The sequence below is a fragment of the Podarcis gaigeae genome, assembly GCF_964106915.1.
Source record: "Podarcis gaigeae genome assembly, chromosome: 1".
Classification (NCBI taxonomy): Eukaryota; Metazoa; Chordata; class Lepidosauria; order Squamata; family Lacertidae; genus Podarcis; species Podarcis gaigeae.
Window position 1 is genome coordinate 123,696,387 of NC_139678.1, and position 24,369 is coordinate 123,720,755.

Here is a 24,369-nt window from a genome sequence, read left to right on the forward strand (position 1 = left end):
GGCCTCTACAACTAATGGTCATATTTTCTAGGAAAAAAGGGAATATAAGAGAAAACCATCAGCACTTTAGTTTACATCTCTTTCATTTACACAGGGCACATCTTCACACTTCTTATTTAGAATAACAACTTAAACTAAGCAATGTTGACTTCTGACTCCCTTACCACTTTTGGAGTTGGGTGATGGGTCTGACGCTTTACAGTTTTCTGAAATCCATCCATAAACTGACCTGTCGGAAACTGCTGGGTCCAGGTTTACTTGGGGGGGAGGCGGAATTATACCCCCCATCACCAACGCACCTGGTCAGAATGTCACTACTATCTCAGAACTTAATCTGCATCCCACAAGTTCACTAAAGGCTTCCCTCCCTTTCCAAATTGAAAATCAGCTCACATTTCACTTTTTAAGACAATGGGAGCATTTCCTTGTCTAAAATTAAGACCAAACTTAGGGTTTACCGTTCAGACATTTGTCCGAATGCAAGAAGAGTGGAGACTGGGAAACGCTGCTCCTTGCACACATTTGGTGCAGAATCATAGAATTGGAAGGGACCCCAAGGGTCATCTAGACCAACTCCCTGAAATGCAGGAATCTCAGCCAAAGCTGAGTGTGAATGTCTAAATGAACCTATGCACATACAAACTTGTGTGTAGGCTCTGCCCATGTGGCTGGGGACCCTAAGGAATGGAGGCAGAGTGTGTGGTCATGTTCTCCCCGCCCCCTGCTCATTGGGCAAACATCTGAACACTGCTAAAACACCTGTCTCTCCAAGACCAGCTATCTTCAAGACCAAAGCTCCTAAAATTTCAGTGACGTAGGTTTCTTATTATGATTATTATTAATAATAAATGCATTGATGATGATGATAATACAGTGGTACCTTGATTCTCAAACGCCTTGGTACTCAAACAACTCGGAACCCAAACACTGCAAACCCGGAAATAAGTGTTCTGGTTTGCGAACTTTTTTCAGAAGCCGAACATGGTCTGTTTTGAGCGCCACACTTTCGTTTTGAGTGTTACGCTGATGATTTGAGTGCCACACTTCCGTTTTGAGTGTTACACTGAGGTCTGTCTGTTTTTGCTTATTTATTTTGCGTTTTTGTTTTTGCAGCTTTTTTGTTTTGTTTTTGTGGCTGTGTGGAACCCAGTTCAGCTACTGATTGATTGATTGTGTGACTGCAGTACATTGCTTATTGCTTTCCTTTTATGGTCTCGTTAGATCATAAAATTCATGTTAAATTGCAGTTTTAGGGGTTGTTTTTAAAAGTCTGGAACGGATTAATCGTTTTGCATTACTTTCTATGGGAAAGCGTGCCTTGGTTTTGGAACGCTTTGGTTTTGGAACGGACTTGAGGAACGAATTAAGTTTGAGAACCAAGGTACCACTGTAATAGAATTGCACATCCACTTCAATGTTTAACCACCCTAGTTACATGTGGAAAGTTAGGATCTCAACTAAGTGAAGAAGTCTTGGTTTTCAGGGCATTGGTCATATAGGAGACAAGGGTTGCCAACCAACCAGAAATAGAAATGACCCGGTTGTGGTTTAGATTTGCTTCTAAGCCAGTAGCCAGAAATCAAGGAGCAAGATGGGAGAGGCCTCCCCATCGGCTTTTAAATTGTGCACCTTAGGTGAACAGACTCCCTCTGCATTAAATACTACTAATTTCATCCATTTTTCCAGAGGGCTCCAAGCACTGGGCACAATTTTTAAAATATATAGTTGGCAATCCTAGCATGAGCAGCCTAGTATCTTTTAATGACTGTCTGTGTTTCTTTTCTCTTTTTAAATGTACTTGCGAGGCCACACAGTAGTCTACAATGGAAGTGTCCATGTGTCAGTGCTCAAAGAGTGCAGATGTGTTTACGTTTACAAGTGCATTGTTTTTTCAGCTTTACTTTTCCTCACTGAGAAAAGGCCCCAACATCATTAAGCTACGGTCGGAATCTGGTAGAACCAATTTGCAAAACCACTTCCCATTACATAAACAAAATGTAGCTCTCAACACAATTCTAATCCTACAGAACCAATTAATTAAAAATATATCTATGCGTAGAATCAAGAGCAGAAGCGCATGCCATCTCCTAAAAAAAAATTACAGGCCATTAAATACTCCAGACACAAAGAAGTTTCATTAAGAAAATACACATATACAATATGGTGGAATACTGAAGTTAGCAGTTCTCTCGCCAAATGCTCACTTTATGAACATTACTTTATAAACTTGGTCACCAAAGCAAGACTGACAGTAGTTCACTATGAACATTGAGCAATAAGAGATCTTGCTGGTAACAGGAAATCTAAACAGTTTTCTAGTTAAAGAATTTTAACTATTTCTGATTCATAATCCTGACATACAAGAACAAGAACATTAGGAATTTCACAAAGAAGTGAGCACTGCAAAGTATTTTAGAGGAGGTCTTAGGATAGGAGTGCCAACTGAAATTTAATTTAGGTATCCACTAGGGTTGCCATATTGCCTAATTCACCAGGTTTTACCTTGATTCTGGGACACGGGTGGCGCTGTGGTATAAACCACAGAGCCTAGGGCTTGCCGATCATAAGGTCGGCGGTTCAAATCCCCGTGATGGGGTGAGCTCCCGTTGTTTGGTCCCAGCTCCTGCCCACCTAGCAGTTTGAAAGCACATCAAAGTGCAAGTAAATAAATAGGTACCACTCCAGCGGGAAGGTAAACGGCATTTCCATGCGCTGCTCTGGTTCACCAGAAGTGGCCTTGTCATGCTGGCCACATGACCCGGAAGCTGTCTGCGGACAAACGCCGGCTCCCTTGGCCTATAGAGCAAGATGAGCGCCACACCCCCAGAGTCCGCAACTGGACCTAATGGTCAGGGGTACCTTTACCTTTACCTATACCTTGATTCTAGCCATGCTACTAGGTGTATCCAATTCCCAATTTTCATTAAAAAGAGAAAAGAGATTCAAGTCCTTCAAGAACTCAAGAGGCAAACTGTGCAAGCATCACTATGTCCAATTCTTTCATGAGAAATGTGCCTACTAACATATTTAAGTGTTCTTAGCCAATGAGTGAAGTCACAACTACAACTGACATTTGGGAGAGATGTGTTAAGCCATGGTATAAACTATAGCAGCCATGGGGAACCTCTGACCTGTTCCTCACCTACCCCACATCTGATGCCATAAGGGATTACCCAAACAGAATATTTTTGTCTGCCTTCTAAAAGACAGAAGTGACTTGTAAGTAAGAAGTTTCTCAAACTGTGCCATACAGACTACTGGGATACCCATAAATTCCATTCAGGTGATCCACAAAAAGGTTGAAGAACACGAAGGAATACGTGTCCTTTGTTCTGTACTCAATTTATTTTATTTTATTTGCTGATACTGGAGACAGAGAGGCTGCTTTGACCGAGCCAAATTACCAGAAGCAGCTTGCAAAGCCCTGGGGCCCATGATTTTCATTACACTACAGGGATGGAGACGTCTTTAACTTTTCCCTAAAAATGTGCCAGTTTGGTGTGGCTCTTCTCAGCAGCCTGGGCCTCAAGACCAAATATTTTATTTTCACTAATGTGTTTGTTTTTTTAATTAGCATCACTCTGCTGCACTGTGCTATGTTGTGCTTGTTAAGAGTTCCATACAGATTAAGTATGTGCTTTGATTATGGAGGAAAAATATGTTTAAGGGGTATGATGAAACCCCCAACCATTTTCATGGGGTCTGGGAGTTCGGGGTGAAGTTTGCTGCAGGGCATGTCTGGCGAATTCCACACAGCCAGGGAGAATGCAAAAGTATCTGCATCATCGCACTGTTAACATCCACATAGATCTGAGTGGCCCGAGGGAAGGCATAGCTGCACAGTGAATTCCACAACCCCCTACACATTAATCTGCAAAAAAATAAAAAAATAAAAATGCAACTTCCTTTTAGAAAAAGTTAGCAGAATTCTCCATGCCTTCTGGACACTTTCAAACCACCACCCAGTTCCACAGGGATTGATGTGAACGTACAGCACACACAGAGAGAATTATGTATTCAAAATAGGGGGGAGTTCTATAAAAAGATAGCTATGCACACATTTTTAAACCATTCATCCAGGCTTTCTTCCCCATTTTTTAATATATGGTATATGATTTCTCCCTCCCCCCGCTCCCGCAAGGATCCAGCTCAGATGCATGAATTATGTTGTTGTTTAGTCGTTTAGTCGTGTCCGACTCTTCGTGACCCCATGGACCAGAGCACGCCAGGCACTCCTGTCTTCCACTGCCTCCCGCAGTTTGATCAAACTCATGCTGGTAGCTTCGAGAACACTGTCCAGCCATCTCGTCCTCTGTCGTCCCCTTCTACTTGTGCCCTCCATCTTTCCCAACATCAGGGTCTTTTCCAGGGAGTCTTCTCTTCTCGTGAGTTGTGGCATGAATTATATCTGCCCCAAAAAGGCCTAACATCTCAGTGTACTGTTCAATAACAGTTCAATACTGAAACCAGGAAAGCTAAGCAGCACATAATTATCAGGTTAAAGGACACTCAGTGTCCTTTTGAGACCGCCCTACCTTGCCTGAGTCTACTTTTCACTTTTGTTTCACTGGAACCCTGATTGCTTTAAAAAGTATCAATTCTTGGTAAGACTTAAAATTAGGCTGGAACTGTAATTAACAAGTTTTCAAGCACAATGCTGCAAGAGGAGCCATATATAACCACATGGCTGGCTATACTGCTACAGGAAACTTAGGAGGTTTCTCTCTTCTCCCCCCAAAACTGCCACCCCGAGGGGAGGGGGCACAATAAACAACTATTTATTTTGCTTATATACACACACATTTAAATAGTGCCTCTAATATCTGTTATTAATCTAGAAGCCAAGTACAGGGTGGGGGCACCCACCATTTGCACCCAGAAATGTGGTTAATTTAGTAGCTAATAGGGCTTTTAAAATGTTAACAAAAAGAGACAGTGCCTTGCTTGTCCTCATAAGACACATTTCCCCTACCTTGCCACATATACCTTGCCTAGGATCCTCGTACCTACGGGACCGCATCTCCTGGTTTGCCCCACGTAGGACCTTAAGGTCCATAAATAGCAACACCCTAGAGGTCCCAGGCCCTAAGGAAGTTAGATTAGCCTCAACCAGAGCCAGGGCCTTCTCAACACTGGCTCCGGCCTGGTGGAACGCTCTGTCTCATGAGAGCAGGGCCCTGCAGGAACTGATTTCTTTCCGCAGGGCCTGTAAGACAGAGTTGTTCCGCCTGGCCTTTGGCTTAGAATCAATTTGATGCCCTCCCCCTCTTCCTTTTTTTCTTTCTCCTCCTGTGACGAGGTGGCATTTTAATGTTTTAATGTTGTATTTTAATCTTGTTTTTTAAGTTGTATTTTAATCAACTGGCTTTTATTATTGGTTGTTAGCCGCCCTGAGCCCGGTCTTGGTTGGGGAGGGCGGGGTATAAATAAAAAATATTATTATTTATTTATTTATTTATTTATTTATTAATTATTATTATTATTATTATTATTATTATTATTAATCTGTTATGCATGCAACTCAAGCCATATGCAGATCCTCCAAGTGCCCCTATTTTCCAGGGACAGTCCCACATTTGTAGAAGCTGTCCCAGTTTCAGATTTGATCCTCAAATCTCCTAATCATAGAATTGTAGAGTTGGAAGAGACTATAGGGTCATTTAGTCCAACCCCTGCAATGCAGGAATCTTTTCCCCAATGTGAGTCTTGAACCCACGACCCTGAGATGAAGAGTCTCATGCTCTGCCAGCTGAGCTATCCTTAGGACGTTCCTATTTTTCGTTGCTGAGTATGGAGTTATGTGACCCCTGAGGCAAGGAGATAAGTATCTATAGAACCTGAAGGCAGCCCTGTATAGGGAATACCCTCACAACAGATGCCAGGGAGATAAGTAACTATACAGTGGTACCTCGGGTTAAGTACTTAATTCGTTCTGCAGGTATGTTCTTAACCTGAAACTGTTCTTAACCTGAAGCAACACTTTAGCTAATGGGCCTCCTGCTGCTGCAATGCCGCCGCTGCATGATTTCTGTTCTCATCCTGAACCAAAGTTCTTAACCTGAGGTAATATTTCTGGGTAACCTGAAGCGTATGTAACCTGAGGTACCACTGTACAACCTTTAGAAGACACCTGAAGCCAGGCTTGTATGGGGAAGCTTTTAAATGTTTAATGTTTTATAATGTTCTTATAGTGAGAGCTGGACCATAAAGAAGACTGATTGCCGAAGAATTGATGCTTTTGAATTATGGTGCTGGAGGAGACTCTTGAGAGTCCCATGGACTGCAAGAAGATCAAACCTCTCCATTCTGAAGGAAATCAGCCCTGAGTGCTCACTGGAAGGACAGATCCTGAAGCTGAGGCTCCAATACTTTGGCCACCTCATGAGAAGAGAAGACTCCCTGGAAAAGACCCTGCTGTTGGGAAAGATGGAGGGCACAAGGAGAAGGGGACAAGATGGTTGGACAGTGTTCTCAAAGCTACCAGCATGAGTTTGACCAAACTGCAGGAAGCAGTGGAAGACAGGAGTGCCTGGCGTGCTCTGGTCCATGGGGTCACAAAGAGTCAGACACGACTAAACGACTAAACAACAGCAATGTTCTTATTATGTTGGAAGGTGCCCAGAGTGGCTGGGGCAACCCAGTCAGATGGGTGGGGGTATTATATTATTATTATTATTATTATTATTATTATTATTATTATTATTAATAGGATGTCCCTATTTTCATCAGATAAATGTTGGCGGGTATGCATATGTACTAATAAGCGGCACATGAATACCAGATAAGAGGGAATCAACTTAAGTTGGAAGGAACTGTTATTTAAGATTTTGTTTTCCTGATGTCTGTCTTTAATTTGTTCTCCAGTGATACAGAACTGCACATCCCATGACCTCTTAGCCTGACATTTGCCTTCCTGCTTCCTCAGCACATTCTTCCCTCGCTGCTCAAAGTGAGATCGGGCAGAAGTGGGCCAGAACCACACAAAGCACACCAGCAAAGGCTTTTTCTTTGCCCTCCGGCAAAATCGCAGCAGTATTTAAGTTGGTCTCAGAGGTGGCGCTTGAGACTTCCATGCAGAGCTTTGACATTGAATGCCAATACTTATCCGCTTGGTAGACATGGCCTCCTTGGCAAACACAGATTCCTGTTATCTCTTGGGGATTTTCCTAGTGATACATCTGCAGATGCTGTTGACACACTGGGGAGTGCCTAGAATGCACAGATGGCCCAGGCTATTGCCATGATTATTCCTATACCAGGCATCCTCTCCTGTCACACAGAACTAAACAATTTCAATGGTTTTCTGAGAAGGCAAAAGCAACAAAAGGAGTGGGGTGATGGATAAAGAACAAATCCCCCATTTCTTCCAAAAAGGACCAGACTGAGAATCTGAGTACAAATAAATCTTAGAACAGAGTTGTTCCTCAGCTGCAACTCCCACCAACTCCCAGCTGAGGGAATTGGGAGCAGTTAGAAATTCAGAGGCATAAGCTACCGTATTTTTTGCTCTATAAGACTCACTTTTTCCCTCCTAAAAAGTAAGGGGAAATGTGTGTGCGTCTTATGGAGCGAATGCAGGCTGCACAGCTATGACAGAAGCCAGGAAAGCAAGAGGGATCGCTGCTTTCACTGCGCAGCAATCCCTCTTGCTGTTCTGGCTTCTGAGATTCAGAATTTTTTTTTTTCTTGTTTTCCTCCTCCAAAAACTAGGTGCGTCTTGTGGTCTGGGTGCGTCTTATAGAGCGAAAAATACGGTAATGGCCAAATGGCACCTTAAGTCTAGGCTACAGTAGCAACAATGGAAGGTCTAGACGCCTTTTTTTGCCATGGAATTTATCATCATCGTCATCATCATCATCATTTCTATACAGCTTCATTTTTAAAGAAAAAACCCTCAACACATCAAAACATCAAACACTTAATTTATATAGCTGCCCCCATAGCAGAAGTACTCTAGGAATTCAGTGTGGTGCAGTAGTAGAGTGTCGGACTAGGACCTGGGAGATCAGGATTCAAATCCCCACTCAGTCATGTAGCTCAAGTGATCTCAGGTCAGTCACAGCCTCTTAGCCTACCTCACAGGGTCGTTGTAGGGATTAACTGAGGAGGAGGGTGAACCATGTGCCCCTTGTTGAAAAAGCAGGGATATATATGCAAAGCCCTATTCTCAATTTGGAATTACATATACCCAATCTCAATTCGCAAGGTTTCAGTTTGCAGAGAGATCAGAACATTTAATCACGGAACTTTCTTGATACAGAGCAAGGGCAAAAGCGAGGTGACAGGGAAGTTTTTTAGAAACAGAAAGTGCAACTAAAATTGTGACAGGAAGAAGGAAAAGAAGGGAGTGATGAAGGACAGAGGGCCCACATCCCTGGCCAAAGGAAGAAATGCACTTTGACCCAGTTAACATTACAAAACAAACTGAGTTAGGAATCTCCATTTGTAAACCGCGGCTTAGCACAAATAATAAAACTGAAGATTGTGGTTGCAGCCCTCCTTCCCCAATCCTGCTGATGACATGCCTCCCAGGGCTAAGTCACGGTCTGGCTTCGCATTTGACCTCCAAAGTTGGGCTCATAGTTTGTCTCATTCCTGATAAGCCACGAGTTTCAACCAAGATTTGTTCTTGGCTCCCAGCACATGATTCGTGGAGATTCAGAGGTAGTGCTAAGCCAGACCACAGCTTAGCCAGAATTAGCATGGCAACAGCAGGAGGACCAGGGGAGGAACGTGGAGGCTTGACTTAACATTATATGCGACATGTCTACCATTTCAGCAAGCAGGTAGTCCTAACCCAGCTTGCCTTGCAAGGTTAACCTTTCAACTTTTCCATGTCCATCCATTCATTTGCAAATACTCCTCCAGCCACTTCCTCTCCCTCCCTGTCTCCCAGTCAGGTCTAGTTACTGAAGGCAGGAAGAGTAGGAGAGAGCGCAAAACACAGTGGCCACCAGGCATCTGCTGTGTCATCTAATTCTGGCCTAGGATGTAAGTAGAAAGCAGCGTCATCTGTAAGACCAATGTCTATCACAATCAGTGAACAAAATATCCAGATTTCTTCCCTCGGAACAAAAAATTCTGCGATTAAACTTAGAGCTAATCAAAGGCACGATGGATCAAACACATTCTGTGACTTGCAGGAAACAGCTGTTCCCATCTATAAACTGCATTTCTTGAAGAAGACGAAGAACCTGAAACTTTTTATATACTTACATGTGAGGTCTGAGTTCATAGAAGTTTCTGTTTCTGTATTCTTCCACTTTTTCTGGGGAATAAATAGGGAGCAATCTGTATGGATTTATCGATATCACCACACTACCGATGTAAGTCTGCCAAAAAGAAAGAATGCAGAGTGGAGTTTTAACAGCTGATGTGACAATTTAACTTACAAAACACGTTAAGGAATGCTTACCTCTCTCTACCTTATCATTTGCATTGGAACAATTATCACCTGAACTCCCCAAATACGAAGGAAATTTCAAAACTGGCCAAATTAAAAAACAACCACCCAGCTTTAATTCTAAAAAGTAAAGTGAAATACAGGATTAACTTGATGAATTCATCATGAAATATTATTTTGCCTTTAAGAACACAAAACCAGCAAGTCAGTAGAGGATAACACTCTTACAGTGGTGCCTTGCAAGACGAAATTAATTCATTCCGCGAGTCTCTTCGTCTTGCGGTTTTTACGTCTTGCGAAGCACCCCTATTAGCGGCTTAGCGGCTTAGCGCTATTAGCGGCTTAGCGGCTATTAAAGGCTTAGCGGCTATTAAAGGCTTAGCGGCTTAGAAAAAGGGGGGGAAAGGGGAAAAAACTCGGAAGACTCGCAAGACATTTTCGTCTTGCGAAGCAAGCCCATAGGGAAATTCGTCTTGCGAAGCGCCTCGAAAAACGGAAAACCTTTCCGTCTTGCGAGGCATTCGTCTTGCGGGGCACCACTGTAATATCAGGGTCGTAGGTTGGAGTCATATGCTGGGTGAAATAATCAGGCATTGCAGGGGGTTGGATTAGATGGCCCCCCTATGGTCCCTTCCAACTCTATAAATCTGTGATTCTGTGAATAATGTTTTTGGATTTGTTTAGGCCTGTGCATACTTTACAAAGTGAGAAGCATTATGCTATAACCTACCCTAAAGGCTCTGTTGCTCCATTTAAAAGGATGTAAATCCCCAAGGGGGGTGGGGAGCCCTTCATATTTAGTAATATTGAAGAGCGTTTTGGCAAAACGTCACGTTCGTATTTTACAAATGCTCAAAAAGCAGAATGACTTCATCTCTCATTACTGAATGGCAAGAGGAAAATACAGCTGGAAGTGAAGACAGATGAACTGTGATTTGATACCATATAATCAGCAAAGGTCTCAAGAAACTGAGGGGGGGAATTCTCAAACAACTACTGCACAAAAGCATTGCATATTTGAACTCAAATTCTTTGGCGGGGCGGGTTGGAATCTTCTTCAGGCAACTTAAGGGGAAATTAAGCAAGATACAAAAGGCTGTCGTCTGAGGAAAACTGGGGGTGCTATTTTTCTTTTTTGTAAGCTGTTCTGATATTCTGAGAGTGAGGAACCAGCTTTTCACCAGTGTGTTCCACATCCTAAAATAACCCATTTTATTCAAGAGGTCAAAGAACGACGCCTAGTCAGGGGCACATTCATGTTCTCTTGTTGAAGCTGAAGTACGTCAAGAAGTCACTGCTTTGGGTTCGGTACGACTCAGAAAGAACTCTTTGCACTAATTTAGTCACCTACAGATTCACTCCAAAGTTAACTGTGTTACAGTCCCAGCAATGGGAAGAGGTGGGGGGGTGCGGAACGCCAGGGAAAGAGAATTTTCCCACACAAAACCCTCCTTCCCATCAGGACTCCAGTATAAACAAGTCCAGATATAAATGACTTAATTCCTTGAGCATGGAATGAGTGCAATTGCATTCCAGCGATGAAAACAGAACTCCTATGGGTAGGGGGAAGAAAATGCCACAGCATCGAAGGGATTAGAATATCTACGGCTTGCTGCAAGTTCTTATACTGCTACTATTTTGGAACTGCAGCCCCAAAGGACTGGTCTCGTGATCAAAGCACAGGAAGACATTGATCTGAATTCCTCTCTCTCTGCTTTGCCACAGAAGTTTGTGTAAGCCTGGACCACAATTTGGCTTATCTGGGCATTAATAGTTGACACACACACATACACACACACACACACACACACACACACTCACACACACACACACACTCACACACACACACACTCACATACACACACACACACACACACTTCGCTAAGACTGATGGATGGAATCTGGCTGTTGCCATGTTACACAAGTTCTAACATGTGTTAAGGTAAAGGTAAAGGTACCCTGGCAGTCTTGACAGACTCTGGGGTTGTGCGCCCATCTCACTTAAGAGGCCAGGGGCCAGTGCTGTCCGGAGACACTTCCGGGTCACGTGGGCAGCGTGACAAAGCTGCATCTGGCGAGCCAGAGCCGCACACGGAAACGCCGTTTACCTTCCCTCTGGTAAGCGGTCCCTATTTATCTACTTGCACCCGGAGGTGCTTTCGAACTGCTAGGTTGGCAGGCACTGGGACCGAGCAGCGGGAGCGCACCTCGCCGCAGGGATTTGAACCGCTGACCTTTCGATCGGGAAGTCCTAGGCACTGAGGCTTTAACCCCCAGCGCCACCTGTGTCCCCACCAATAAAACCATTGCAAAGCCATGGACCTGCTCATTATTTGAGCCGCTGAGATCCAAAACAAACACAAACCAGCAGGTAGACAGATCCAGTTCCCACTCATCCCATCACTGTGTGACATAATACAATAATGAACTGGGCCCACAAGGGCTTGTAAGGCAATGACCCAAAGATGCGAAAAGAGATATTATCCTGAAATAGAATGTTATTCTGCTCTGGAGGCAATAAGTACCAATGGACACTCTTGGTTGCTCTCAGTCTAAAGGCACCTTGAACTGGCAAGAGGTGAAAAATAGAAACAGGAAAATAGCAAGAAATTGTATTATGGTAGCTACTCTGCCCCAGAAGTAAAATCAGAAGTGGCCTTTTTGGAGGTTTGCAGTATGAATACTACATGGATCTTCCTTGTGAGAGCACACAAAGTGTTCTTCCAAAATCAGAACAGCATATACATGCATGCTCAGTAAAAACTCTGGAACAGAGTCCCTTAGCAACCAATCATTTCAGAGTTTCTAGAAATGCTGCCTCCCCTATTCATTAATACTAGTTCTTTCTTACCAGACGCTCTCATCTCAAAAAGTTCACACATTCTAAAATATGGAAAAATGCCCTGGATCATGCTCAAACAATTTCTGCAACGAAAGCCCATTAAAAGCTCTGATAGAAAAAGCCATTCACCGTAGCACACACAGTGGTGTGGTGCAGCTGGGCGATTTTTGACTCAATGGTCTCATCAGGCCATGCTTATTACTTCAATTGTGAAGAACACAATGGACGTTTCTGCCCATCCTTCCACCACTGCATGCTTTACAACTGCTGCTACTATCCAGATATGTTGGAGCAAAACATGTACCCAAAGCAGTGTCCATGCACATTCTCATATTTTGTGTCTGGGTTTTTACTTTTTGAAATATGGTGATCCTACATAAATCAGGAGTGGACCTTGAGTATTGCACCCTGTGCAAAGGTCAAAATTTGGCACACACAAACACCCCAACCCCTGCACCACCTTTGCAAAGCTGGGTAAGGGAGGCTGCTGGTCTTTGATGAGGAGGTGTGAGACTCCGGCAAGATCCTAGAGCCCTCCATCCTCATTCACCAAGCTGAAGGCGGTTGGAGGATGGATGGCGGCTAACAGATTGAGGTTGAATCCTGACAAGACAGAAGTACTGTTTTGGGGGGGCAGGCGAGTGTGGAGGACTCCCTGGTCCTGAATGGGGTAACTGTGCCCCTGAAGGACCAGGTGTGCAGCCTGGGAGTCATTTTGGACAGACAGCTGTCCATGGAGGCACAGGTAAAATCTGTGTCCAGGGCAGCTGTCTACCAGCTCCATCTGGTACGCAGGCTGAGACCCTACCTGCCCGCAGACTGTCTCGCCAGAGTGGTGCATACTCTAGTTATCTCCCGCTTGGACTACTGCAATGCGCTCTATGTGGGGCTACCTTTGAAGGTGACCCGGAAACTACTACTAATCCAGAATGCAGCAGCCAGACTGGTGACTGGGAGCGGCCGCCGAGACCATATAACACCAGTCCTGAAAGACCCGAATTGGCTCCCAGCACGTTTCCGAGCACAATTCAAAGTGTTGGTGCTGACCTTTAAAACCCTAAACGGCCTTGGCCCAGTATACCTGAAGGTGCATCTCCACCCACATCATTCTGCCCAGACACTGAGGACCACTTCCGAAGGCCTTCTGGCAGTTCCCTCACTGCGAGAAGCAAAGTTACAGGGAACCAGGCAGAGGACTTTCTTGGTAGTGGTACCCGCCCTGTGGAATGCCCTCCCATCAGATGTCAAGGAAATAGACAACTATCTGACTTTTAGAAGACACCTGAAGTTTGCAATGTTCAATGTTTTATTCTGTTTTTAATCTGTTGGGAGCTGCCCAGAGTGGCTGGGGAAACTCAGCCGGATAGGCGGGGTATAAATAATAAATTATTATTATTATTATAAATTATTATATTATTATTGTGGGAAGAAGGCAGGAGGACTCTATGACCCTGTCAGAGCCCTCACACCTCCTTCCCAAAGCGCAGCACTTACTAGGCTTTGGGAAGGAGGCAAGAAGGCACCCTATTGGCTGCTGCGCTGTGTGTGGAGGAATCGACCATGCTGCCCTAAATCCACCTCTACTTAAATCCTAGCACCATTATGACTACAGAAATAAAGGAGAACTTGCTTCTGCTGTCCTGGTGTTAAAACCAGGAAATAAGAACCATTTTGTGGTAGAAAACGATAATAAAACAGTAAAATAAAAGTAATAAAATGAAGATCTACAACCTGGCAGGCCACCACCAATTATAAAATGATTTCAAGGTATATTGGAAGAAAGCATATTGTGTAGACCAGCGGCAGCCCAGCTTGCTGGTGCTGGGCCAGGTACAGACCTGAGGCATGTTTGTCGCTGTCTCCACCTCCTGCTGCTCTCTACATAGTCATTAGGGGACCCCTGGACTGCAGACCCCTTGATTTTGGCCTAGCTGCACCACAGAGTATTCATTATCATGACTATCATTATCCTAAGATAAGATAGCTCCAAACCTCATGAAGAAAGCAAGATTGCTGAAGCAGGGGCAACACCAGACACTAACCAGATTCCCCTGGGAACAGATTGGCAAGCCCACTTTAACCAATCTTTGAAACCAGGGTGCAAGAGAAGAAATTTGATTAGCGGTGACCCAAATGTCATGCTGCCACAGTATGCTTTAAAATGACATTTGCACAGCCCTGTGGTTATTGCCCACAGTCACAGCAGAAGCACTTTTATTGCATCCAATAAACAGGCTTTTCGATGTGTGTGCTGGCTTTTATGTATGTGCCAGAACCTGGGCATTAGCTTGCAAAGAATTGGAAACACTAATATTAAACCAAAGAGATGGGGAAAGAATATAAGCCCATTTAAACTTTGCTGATAAGGCTTCAGTCTAAATTAAAGGAATCCCACATTCACCAACACCTCAGACAGAACAAGTCCCGAAATGTTCCAACGCCACACGAAATAATCGAAGGGGAGTCCAACATTCAGTAGGCTCCTGATCAAGAGCCAATTTTGTTCTAAGCACATCCTTCAGGTCTGTAATTCGGGGCCGCAACTGGACACCCAAGTCCTGCAAAGCGGCCCTGAAAAAAACTATACGAACAAAAACGTAACTAATTTCAGAACCTGGTTCTATAAGTATTTAGGAGCATTTCCTTCCTTTGCTCAAAGAGCACATAGTCTTTATAAAGTCTTCACTGTCCCGCAACGTCCCTTCCAGTGTTCTTTAATATACATGTGTGCCCTGGTACCTATGTTTAGAGGCTAAATGACCTGCTCAGCAGAGCTTGTAAGCCTTGCTAGGAAAAAAAAAAGAAGAGTATTTTTAAAAATGCTATTGCTTCCCCACCCTGGAATATTTGTAACCTGGTTATGTAATTAACCCTCCAAAAAAGACACCGAAATGACAAACCTTCCATTTATACTTCTTGCTTTGAACTATAACGGATTTAACCATAGCTTCTAACCCACACCTAGCTATCACCTCAGGGGCAAATTATACATTATATGCAAATGTGGGTAACAAAGCCCTGACTTGAACAAAATTATCAACAGTCTCAGGATGCTGCAATTTGGAGCAGAGAGGCAGCTGAAGGAGTGGATACTGTTTCTCCTTCTTACAAGGCTCCAGGATCTGGGAAGGATAAGCTAGAGGCATTTTGAAGGGGGAACTCTCTTCATGGGTTCAGTGTTCAAAATTCCCCAGGCACCAGGGACATTTTGTGATTGGTGCAGGTCCAGTTGTGCATATGTGGAGATTTCTGGGCAGCCAGATTGGCAACCACAGTCTAATAACCTCCGACTTAGTCCATAGTTAATGCCATTTCCATCATGCATGTTTTTCCTTCTCACACACTGGGACAAGTGAATTGTCATAAGAGAGAGAGCTACAATCAAGCAATGTAATTAAGATCATAGGATCGAAAAACTGTAGCGCTAGAAGGGGTTCCCAAGTGTTATCTAGTTTAACCAACTGGTGAACAGATGTTCCATTGGGGTGACTATAACCCAGGTTTAATGGGCCATTTGGTGCCTTGCTTATATATCTGAGTTTCTAAAATTGCGCCTCCAACCCCATCGTTCAGCCCGGACACTGAGGTCCAGCTCCAAGGGCCTTCTGGCGGTTCCCTCACTGCAAGAAGTGAAGTTACAGGGAACCAGGCAGAGGGCCTTCTCGGTAGTGGCGCCCGCCCTGTAGAACACCTTCCCATCTGACTTTTAGAAGAGATCTGAAGGCAGCCCTGTTTAGAGAAGTTTTTAATGTTTAATGTTTGATTGTGTTTTTAATATTCTGTTGGAAGCCACCCAGACTGGCTGGGGAAACCCAGTCAGGTGGGTGGGCTATGAATAAATTTTATTATTATTATTATTATTATTATTATTATTATTATTATTATTATTATAAAAAAATACAGACAGACATTCAATATGGTCAAAAGCTTTTCCGGCATCCATAAAAAGAAAGGTTCCTGGTTCTTTTTATTTGTTTTTATTACACTGTGTCACTCTTCTGTCTTTTACAAAGTCTGGTTGTTCTCTTTCAATTATTCTATTTAAACGGTTAGCTAGTACTTTGGGTCCATAACTTTACATTGTAATTGAACAATGACAAAGAACTATACAATGAAGTTTTAAGAGGTTTTCTTTAAGAACAACTACTATTTTGGCATTCTCCCAGGTTCTTGGCATGTTTTTAGACATTTTTATTGAATTAATCATAGACGTTAGTGTGTCAAAGCTGCACCGTCAGGAATTTTTGTTTAAAAATAAAATAAAGTTATGGTACAAGACCTTCGATTCCTGAAAGTCCTTTTAGAGCAGCTTTTACTTCTTCCATTTCAACTGGTGCATTCAATTTCCTTACATCCTCTTCTTTTAGTTTAGACAATTTTAAAGAGTTTAAGAATTTATTAACCTCAGTCGATAAAGGACTCTCCATTTTATATTATGTTCTATTAAATTTCTCAAATTCCATAACAATCTGTTTGGGTGTTACAGCCCATTCTTGTCCGATGGGGGGGGGGTGTTATAAGGCTATTTATTTATCTCTTGCTTCTTCAACATATGGGGCAGAAGTTTATCAGCTTTGTTCTGTTTCTCAAATATCTTTTTACTTGTTCGGGTTTTTTTGTTTTTGTTTTTAATCTCAATGGTCTTGCCACATATTTGCCTTTTTTCAGTTATTGTTTTCAAGCCAGGAGTAATTGTTTACAGATTTCTGAAGCACAAGTTTCTAAATTTTCTCTCTCAAGTTCTCTTATTTGTTGTTCTAATAAATATATTCCTTGTTTCCTTTTCTTTCTTATATAAGCTGTCTTCTTTATCAGCTCTCCCTATATTACTACTTTACAGGTATCCCATATTGGAATCATAGAATGGTAGAGTTGCTACAGGGACGTGGGTGGCGCTGTGGCTTAAACCACAGAGCCTAGGACTTGCCAATCAGAAGGTCAGCAGTTCGAATCCCTGTGATGGGGTGAGCTCCCGTTGCTCTGTCCCAGCTCCTGCCAACCTAGCAGTTCGAAAGCACGTCAAAGTGCAAGTAGATAAATAGGTACCGCTCCGGGGGGAAGGTAAATGGCGTTTCCGTGTGCTGCTCTGGTTCGCCAGAAGTGGCTTAGTCATGCTGGCCACATGACTCAGAAGCTGTACGCCGGCTCCCTCGGCCAATAAAGCGAGATGAGTGCCGTAACCCCAGAGTCGTCCACGACTGGACCTAATGGTCAGGGGTCCCTTTACCTTTACTTTTAAGGGACTACAAGGCTCATCTCATCCACACACACCCTGCAATACAGGAATTTTTTGCCTAACGTGGGGCTCAAACCCATGACCCTCAGATTAAGAGAATCATGTTCTACCCACTGAGCTATCCCACATTTTGGTTTTGCTTATTGCTTTCCTGTTGGCTTTTATGTGTTTGCAAAATCGCATGGCATTTCTTCTCCAAATGAAAAGCAGTGCAGTGGTACCTCAGGTTAAGTACTTAATATGTTCCGGAGGTCTGTACTTAACCTGAAACTGTTCTTAACCTAAAGCACCACTTTAGCTAATGGGGCCTCCTGCTGCCGCTGTGCCGCTGCTGCACGATTTCTGTTCTCATCCTGAAGCAAAGTTCTTAACCCAAGGTACTATTTCTGGGTTAGCGGAGTCTGTAACCTGAAGCGTATGTAACCTGAAGCGTATGTAACCCGAAGTACCACTGTATAGAAATCCTTTTAATAATAACTGCTGCCATTTACAACAGCCACAAGCACAGAAGTCAGATACTGAAATTAAACTGTAATATATCAAAAGGCCTTTTAATAAATCTGGTAGCACTAAGAGTTGAGGACAATCAAGAGTATTTGCAACACTAAGGCAGTCCAATCCACCAACTAGTTGATTCGTAGCATCTGATGCCCTCCAGATGCTATTGGACTCTATGGGAGGAATTCATTGTTGCACTAAGTGGGGGATGTGGGCAATGAATGAAGTCCACTTACATAGCCGGACTTTTTCCTTTCTCTTTCCCCTGTGCCTCCCTAAGCATGTTCTGGGATTTTCCAAAGCCTCCAGAGCAGATTTAGGGCGCCCAAGAGGAGAAGAGTGGTGGGAATCCTGTTGTGGACCTTATTCTGCGCATGCAACAACTTTGCTGAATCTCGCCCTATATTCCATGTTCCCCAGCCAGGATGTCCAATTGTCAGGAATGATGCAAATTGCAGTGCAAGATCTGGGGAACCACCAATTCCCCACCCCTGATCTAGACACTACAGCTTGCAGATCTGTTAATGGGCTGAAAATCAGACACAGCCATAGCACATTTCATTGCACCTTCTAAAAGAGAGCTGTTTTACACACCTATTCATCTCTCCCCTCCTTAGTTGAAGGCAGCATGCCAGTTCTTGGATTCAAGTCAAAGGCAGTAAATGGCGAGGCAGCGGCTGAGAGGGTGGGGTGGAAGAGAAGAGATGGCACTCTTCCCTGCTCTTAAAGAACTCGCTGCACTGGATCAATAGACCTGAAAGAAAATTTACTTGGCCAATGAAGACTGACAAGAAGAGGCAGGAGGGGGAGTGCCCACCCCTCTTTTATTCCAGGAAATCATAAATACAAAAATGCATTAACTCTATTCCTCGGGCCAAAAAGGGAGAGAATGTAATTCTGCATTGCATAATTATTGATTCTATCGGGAGGAGTAGATACTTTCATTAACACAGGAATCATGGCCAACTGAATGGCCAAGCGGTTTCAAGGGCAGAATACAGAATCTAAACTGGCAAAGGTAGACAGGTACATGTGATTTATGCAACCCAGCACTTACGGGATAGACAGCCTACCTTTCGTGTAAAGAAAATTAAGAACAATTTTGCCTGTGACTCATTCTACGGTTACCACTCAAGGTAGTTTACCTTGAGACTCACAGCTGCTCTCCGTTTCTACCTTGGTGCCAGTAACAACTATTCTCTTTCCTCTGCGCTTCCTGCCCCCAGCACATGCTGAATCCCTGGTGCGGACAGAACTGCTAGACCACTTCTTGATCTTCCCCAAGTTTTTTTATTTAAGAAATGAATCATGAAGACTCTAAATGAGAGGTGCTGGTTCCAAGATCTCAAATCTGAGGCTCAGGTATCTCAAGGGCTGTCACATGGAAAATGGAGCAAGATGTTTTCTCCTGTTCTGGAAGGTAGGACTTGAACCAATGACCGAGAAAGGAAAGTCCGACTCAATATCATGAAAAACTTTCTGACAGTAAGAGCTGTTTGAGAGTGGAACAGTCTCCCAGGGAGGTTGTGGACTCTCCTTACTTGGAGGTTGCTGAGCAAGTTGGATGGCCATCTGTCATGGATGCTTTAGCTGAGTTCCCTGCTTTGCAGATTACTGAACTAGATAGCCCTCAAACTCTACAATTCTGCAGAAGATATTCTACTGCTGGGATGGCTCAGTCAGTAGAACATGAGGTTCTTAACCTCAGGGTCGTGGGTCTGAACCCCATGTTGGGCAAGAAGGGGGTTGGACTACATGACCCTTGCGGTACTTTCCAACTCTACTGTGTGTGTGTGTGTGTGTGTGTGTGTGTCTTGAAATCTTCCAAAATTTTTATCTCAGAAGAATTCTAGGCCTCCCTCAGAGTACTCCGGCAGCTCTCCTAAGAGTGGAAGTAGGATTACCTTCTGTGTCTGCTAGGGCCCACCTAAGATTCTTGCGTTTTTTCATCAACCTCATAGATGCCCCGAACACCCTATTGGCTAAACAAGCCTTTGTATCATTACAACATAATACCACTTGGCATAAAAGCCTATTAGACATTCTATCCAGATACAACCTACCTGAGTTTAATACTCTCAAATTGTGGAGCCCTGATAAAGTTCGGGAATGGATCTTTGAAAAAGACGCCTTTTTGGACTCCACCAAGATAAAAAACTCAGGGTTTTCCTACTGGTTCCCCCGAGTAAAAGCATTCAAAATCTGTGCCAACTACTTGGTGGATATCACCGATCCCATCCTTCGGAGAGCTTTCACTATGGCACGGTTTCAAACATTGCCAACTGCTTATCTGTCCGGCAGATACACAAAAACCCCAGTTGAACATCGTTTATGTCCTTGCTCTATGAAAATTAAAGAGGATCTTACACATTACTTCCTCTATTGCCCCATTTACTCGGGCTTTAGAGACGCATTGCTGCAAATTATACCCAACTCTATAACCAGTCCTGAAGATAGAGTAAAAATTTTGTTAGTTGATGCAAACCCACGCATTACCCATGTGGTAGCGGTCTTTGTGATGAAGGCCATGAAAGCCAGGGAAAGATTTATAGACGACAATGTAAAGACCCCTTCACCGTCTGTTTAACTCGCTGCTTGTTTTCCCTCCTTTTCTTTCTTGTGGGAAGAAGGTTTTGTTGGCATAGTATGTAATGAATTTTAATATTTTTAACTACTGTAGTGTTGATCTTTGTGCATAGGCATGGTCCTCACAATAAACGGATTTGTTGTTGTTGGTGTGTGTGTGTGTGTGTGAAGGTTTGGTGGGAAGGGTGTGCGTGAGACATGAGGTATGGAGCAAATGAAATGCAGAAAAGCACGGTCATCATTTCTCATTACCCAGTAATGTTGGTAGGTCACCTATCGCATAAAATGTGTGGAAAAATTCTTTGTCTTGCAATTACGATAGCCTTGAAATTCCTGGTGTATTTCAGCAGTCTCCCTTTGAAGTTCCTTCGCTTTAAAAGAGTACATTTTCGGCATCTCACATGACAACCCTTTCCCCCTAAATTGCATTTTAAAGCCCTGGGGAGACTGAAAAGCAGCCTGATTGTGGGTGAGGGAGAGGGGAAGAAGAGTGGCTAACATATACCTTTGAAGATACACTTGATTTCTCTGTAGCTTTCCTCACTGCCTTATATTCACTAAAGAACCGTGCCCCTTATCCACAGCCCCACATGCACAAAGTGTTTTAGAAAAGGGAAAACTTGCACCTTGAGGAAGGCAACAGTTTGTGTATGTACTTGAATGCTCCCTCACTAGAACAGAACCACCACGGATCCTTCTGCGCATTTAACTATGTATCAGGTTCAAAATTCTTGTGAATCCAACAGCAGTCTTTGCCTTCCTTAATCCGTCAGGCCAAGCAAAGTTTCAGATTTCAGGATGTGAGGTTTCAGGGCTGAGGTTTGCTTTACAATGAAGTAGAGCGCATTTAACAAGAGGTACAACATGCTCCAGAGGGCAGGGAAACGGGTTCAGTAAGGAGGGAAAGCAGCGAGGGCAGCAAAATTTACATAGCGATAGAACGATTGGGAGCACAAACGACATTCTTAGCATTACTTGGAAAATAAAAAAAGCAACAGAGCAACACCGGTAACAAGAACATGACCTGGTGCCTCAGTGAAAAAGCGACCTTCTTTACACAGACAATCAAAGGCAAATCTAAGAAGAAAGTGTTTACTTCAATCTCATTGGTCCTACCAATTGTTTTAAGTGAAAATAATCAGATATGTTGGCTGCCCCCATCATCTCTCTTTTTTTTGGCCAAGATATGATGCCTAGGATTTTCATACCTGCTTGAAAGTATTTTTTAATCTGAACTTTCCTTGTTAGGCCGTATAGCTGTTATCAAAATGAATGTACTGCCGAGAGTGTTATTCTTGTTTCAGACTTTACAAATTCTGGACAAGATGGAGTGTTTCAAGAGGTGGCAAAAAGATATATCTAAATTTGTCTGGCAGGGCAAAAAGCCCAGAATTAAGTTTAAGATCTTAACAGACGTAAAAGATAGAGGGGGGTTTGCCCTGCCGGACTTGAGGCTCTACTATGAGGCAGCAGCTTTCTGCTGGTTAAAACAATGGCTACTTCTTGAGGACACAGACATCTTAGATCTAGAAGGTTATGATAATAACCTCGGCTGGCATGCGTATCTTTGGTATGACAAGGTGAAAGTGCATAAGAGTTTTAAAAACCATATGGTACGGAAGGCATTGTATAATGTCTGGATCAGGTACAAAGATTTAATGGAAAATAAAACCCCCAGATGGTTATCACCAATGGAAGCAAAAGCAGTTAAAAAACTTAACATGGACTCAAATTGGTTAAAATATGATGAAATTTTAGAAAAGGATGGAGAAAAGTTTAAATTAAAGAGCTATGAAAAATTAAAACATAGAGTTAGAGATTGGCTACATTACCACCAAATAAATGAAGTGTTTAAGCTGGACAGGAAAGTAGGATTCCAGAGTGAAAAGTCAAAGCTAGAAACGGAACTGTTAGAACCCAATACAAAAAACTTATCTAGAATGTATAACCTGCTGCTGAAATGGAATGTACAGGATGAAACGGTAAAATCAGCTATGATTAAATGGGCACAAGATGTTGGTCATGACATTATGTTTGCTGACTGGGAACAGTTATGGACCACCGGTTTGAAATTCACGGCATGTACTGCTTTGAAAGAAAATATTATGAAAATGATTTACAGGTGGTACATGACTCCAGTCAAGCTTGCTAAGATTTATCATTTGCCCAATAACAAATGTTGGAAATGTAAGGAAGCTGAAGGAACCTTCTATCACCTTTGGTGGACCTGCCCAAAAATTAAGGCCTACTGGGAAATGATCTATAATGAAATTAAGAAAGTCCTTAAATGGACGTTTTCAAAGAAACCAGAGGCTTTTCTTCTGGGCATGGTGGGCCAATTGGTACCGAAGAAGGATAAGACTTTCTTTATGTATGCAACCACGGCAGCAAGAATTCTTTTAGCAAAGTATTGGAAGATGCAAGAACTACCCACTCTGGAGGAATGGCAGACGAAGGTGATCGAATATATGGGATTGGCAGAGATGACCGGCAGAATCCGTGACCAGAGGAAGGAGGCGGTGGAGGAAGATTGGAGAAAATTTAAAGTATACCATAAGAACTACTGTAAAATATTGGACGGTTAAGATGTCGAGAAGGCTAGAAACAAAGAACTACAGCTGTAAATCGTAAATTAAAGGGGGAAACTTAATGAGAATATATAAAGAAATTGACTGAAGGGTTGCTGACACATTATAAAATAATGATGCAGAGAAGGGGAGGTATGGGGAAGTCATGTTTTATGTATTTGTTTGTGATTTGTTTGTTTTTCCTATACCCTTGTTCCCTGTCTTTTTTTTTGTTTTGTAAAAACAATAAAAAATTATTATAAAAAAAAAGAAAGTATTTTTTAATCTGACACCGGACCAAACAGCTCAGTTTTAAGTTAATAGGCATTACCACCCGGAAGGCAAATGTCTCTAAGTAAATTGCACCAAAGCAAAGACTGCAACTAATTTCGCCGCGGTAGCAGGTCATCATTTCCTCCCTCGTATGTTTGACAACCACCTGGCTATCCAGAAGGAACAGAGTCAAAAATAAAGAGTAGAAACTAACAGGCAAAACCAGGCATCTCACCTTTGTACCTGAAAGTTGTTCAAGGCAGTAGGTTTAACAGCCAAATCCACCTAAAGGGCCATTTGGGAGGATGTGCAGGGATATAAATAAAAATAAATTTCACATGCTGCAAGTGTCAATCAGTCTGGAGCCTCAGCCAATTCCAGTCCTCTGAGATGCATTTACCACATTCAATTGCAGCATCTTTAGCTATGCACCTTGAGAGGTAAAGGGACCCCTGACCATTAGGTCCAGTCGCAGATGACTCTGGGGTTGCGGCGCTCATCTTGCTTTATTGGCCGAGGGAGCCGGCGTACAGCTTCCGGGTCATGTGGCCAGCATGACTAAGCTGCTTCTGGCGAACCAGAGCAGCGCACAGAAACGCCGTTTACCTTCCCGCCGGAGCGGTACCTATTTATCTACTTGCACTTCATGCTTTCAAACTGCTAGGTTGGCAGGAGCTGGGACCGAGCAACGGGAGCTCACCCCATAGCGGGGATTCAAACTGCCAACCCAAAATGGTGTGAGGTGACACTAAAACTAAGTTCTACATCTGAACGTCGAGGGTGGCAATAGTTAACCAAAGTCTATAGCTTTTGTGAACTTTTAAAGAAAGAAAAAACAATTGATCCCATTTTATCTCTAACAGACAAATGCAGGGCTAAATTACAGACACACACACACTTTGCTTTTCTTAAACTTCGCAAGCAATTTTTAGGAAAAAAAATGATCTCAAAACAAAATTAAAAA

At 43.1% G+C, this 24,369-nt stretch overlaps 1 protein-coding gene across 6 annotated transcripts in view; it reads right to left on the bottom strand.

Moving 5' to 3' along the window:
- The window catches only part of MYO1B (myosin IB), a 155,173-nt gene that overhangs the window by 83,698 nt on the left and 47,106 nt on the right, over nucleotides 1-24,369 (bottom strand). For all 6 annotated transcript variants that reach the window (XM_083705425.1, XM_083705428.1, XM_083705427.1 and 3 more), the window contains exon 3: nucleotides 9,217-9,332. In XM_083705425.1, the coding sequence (XP_083561551.1) occupies nucleotides 9,217-9,332 (116 nt within the window). The remainder of the gene's footprint in view (nucleotides 1-9,216; nucleotides 9,333-24,369) is intronic.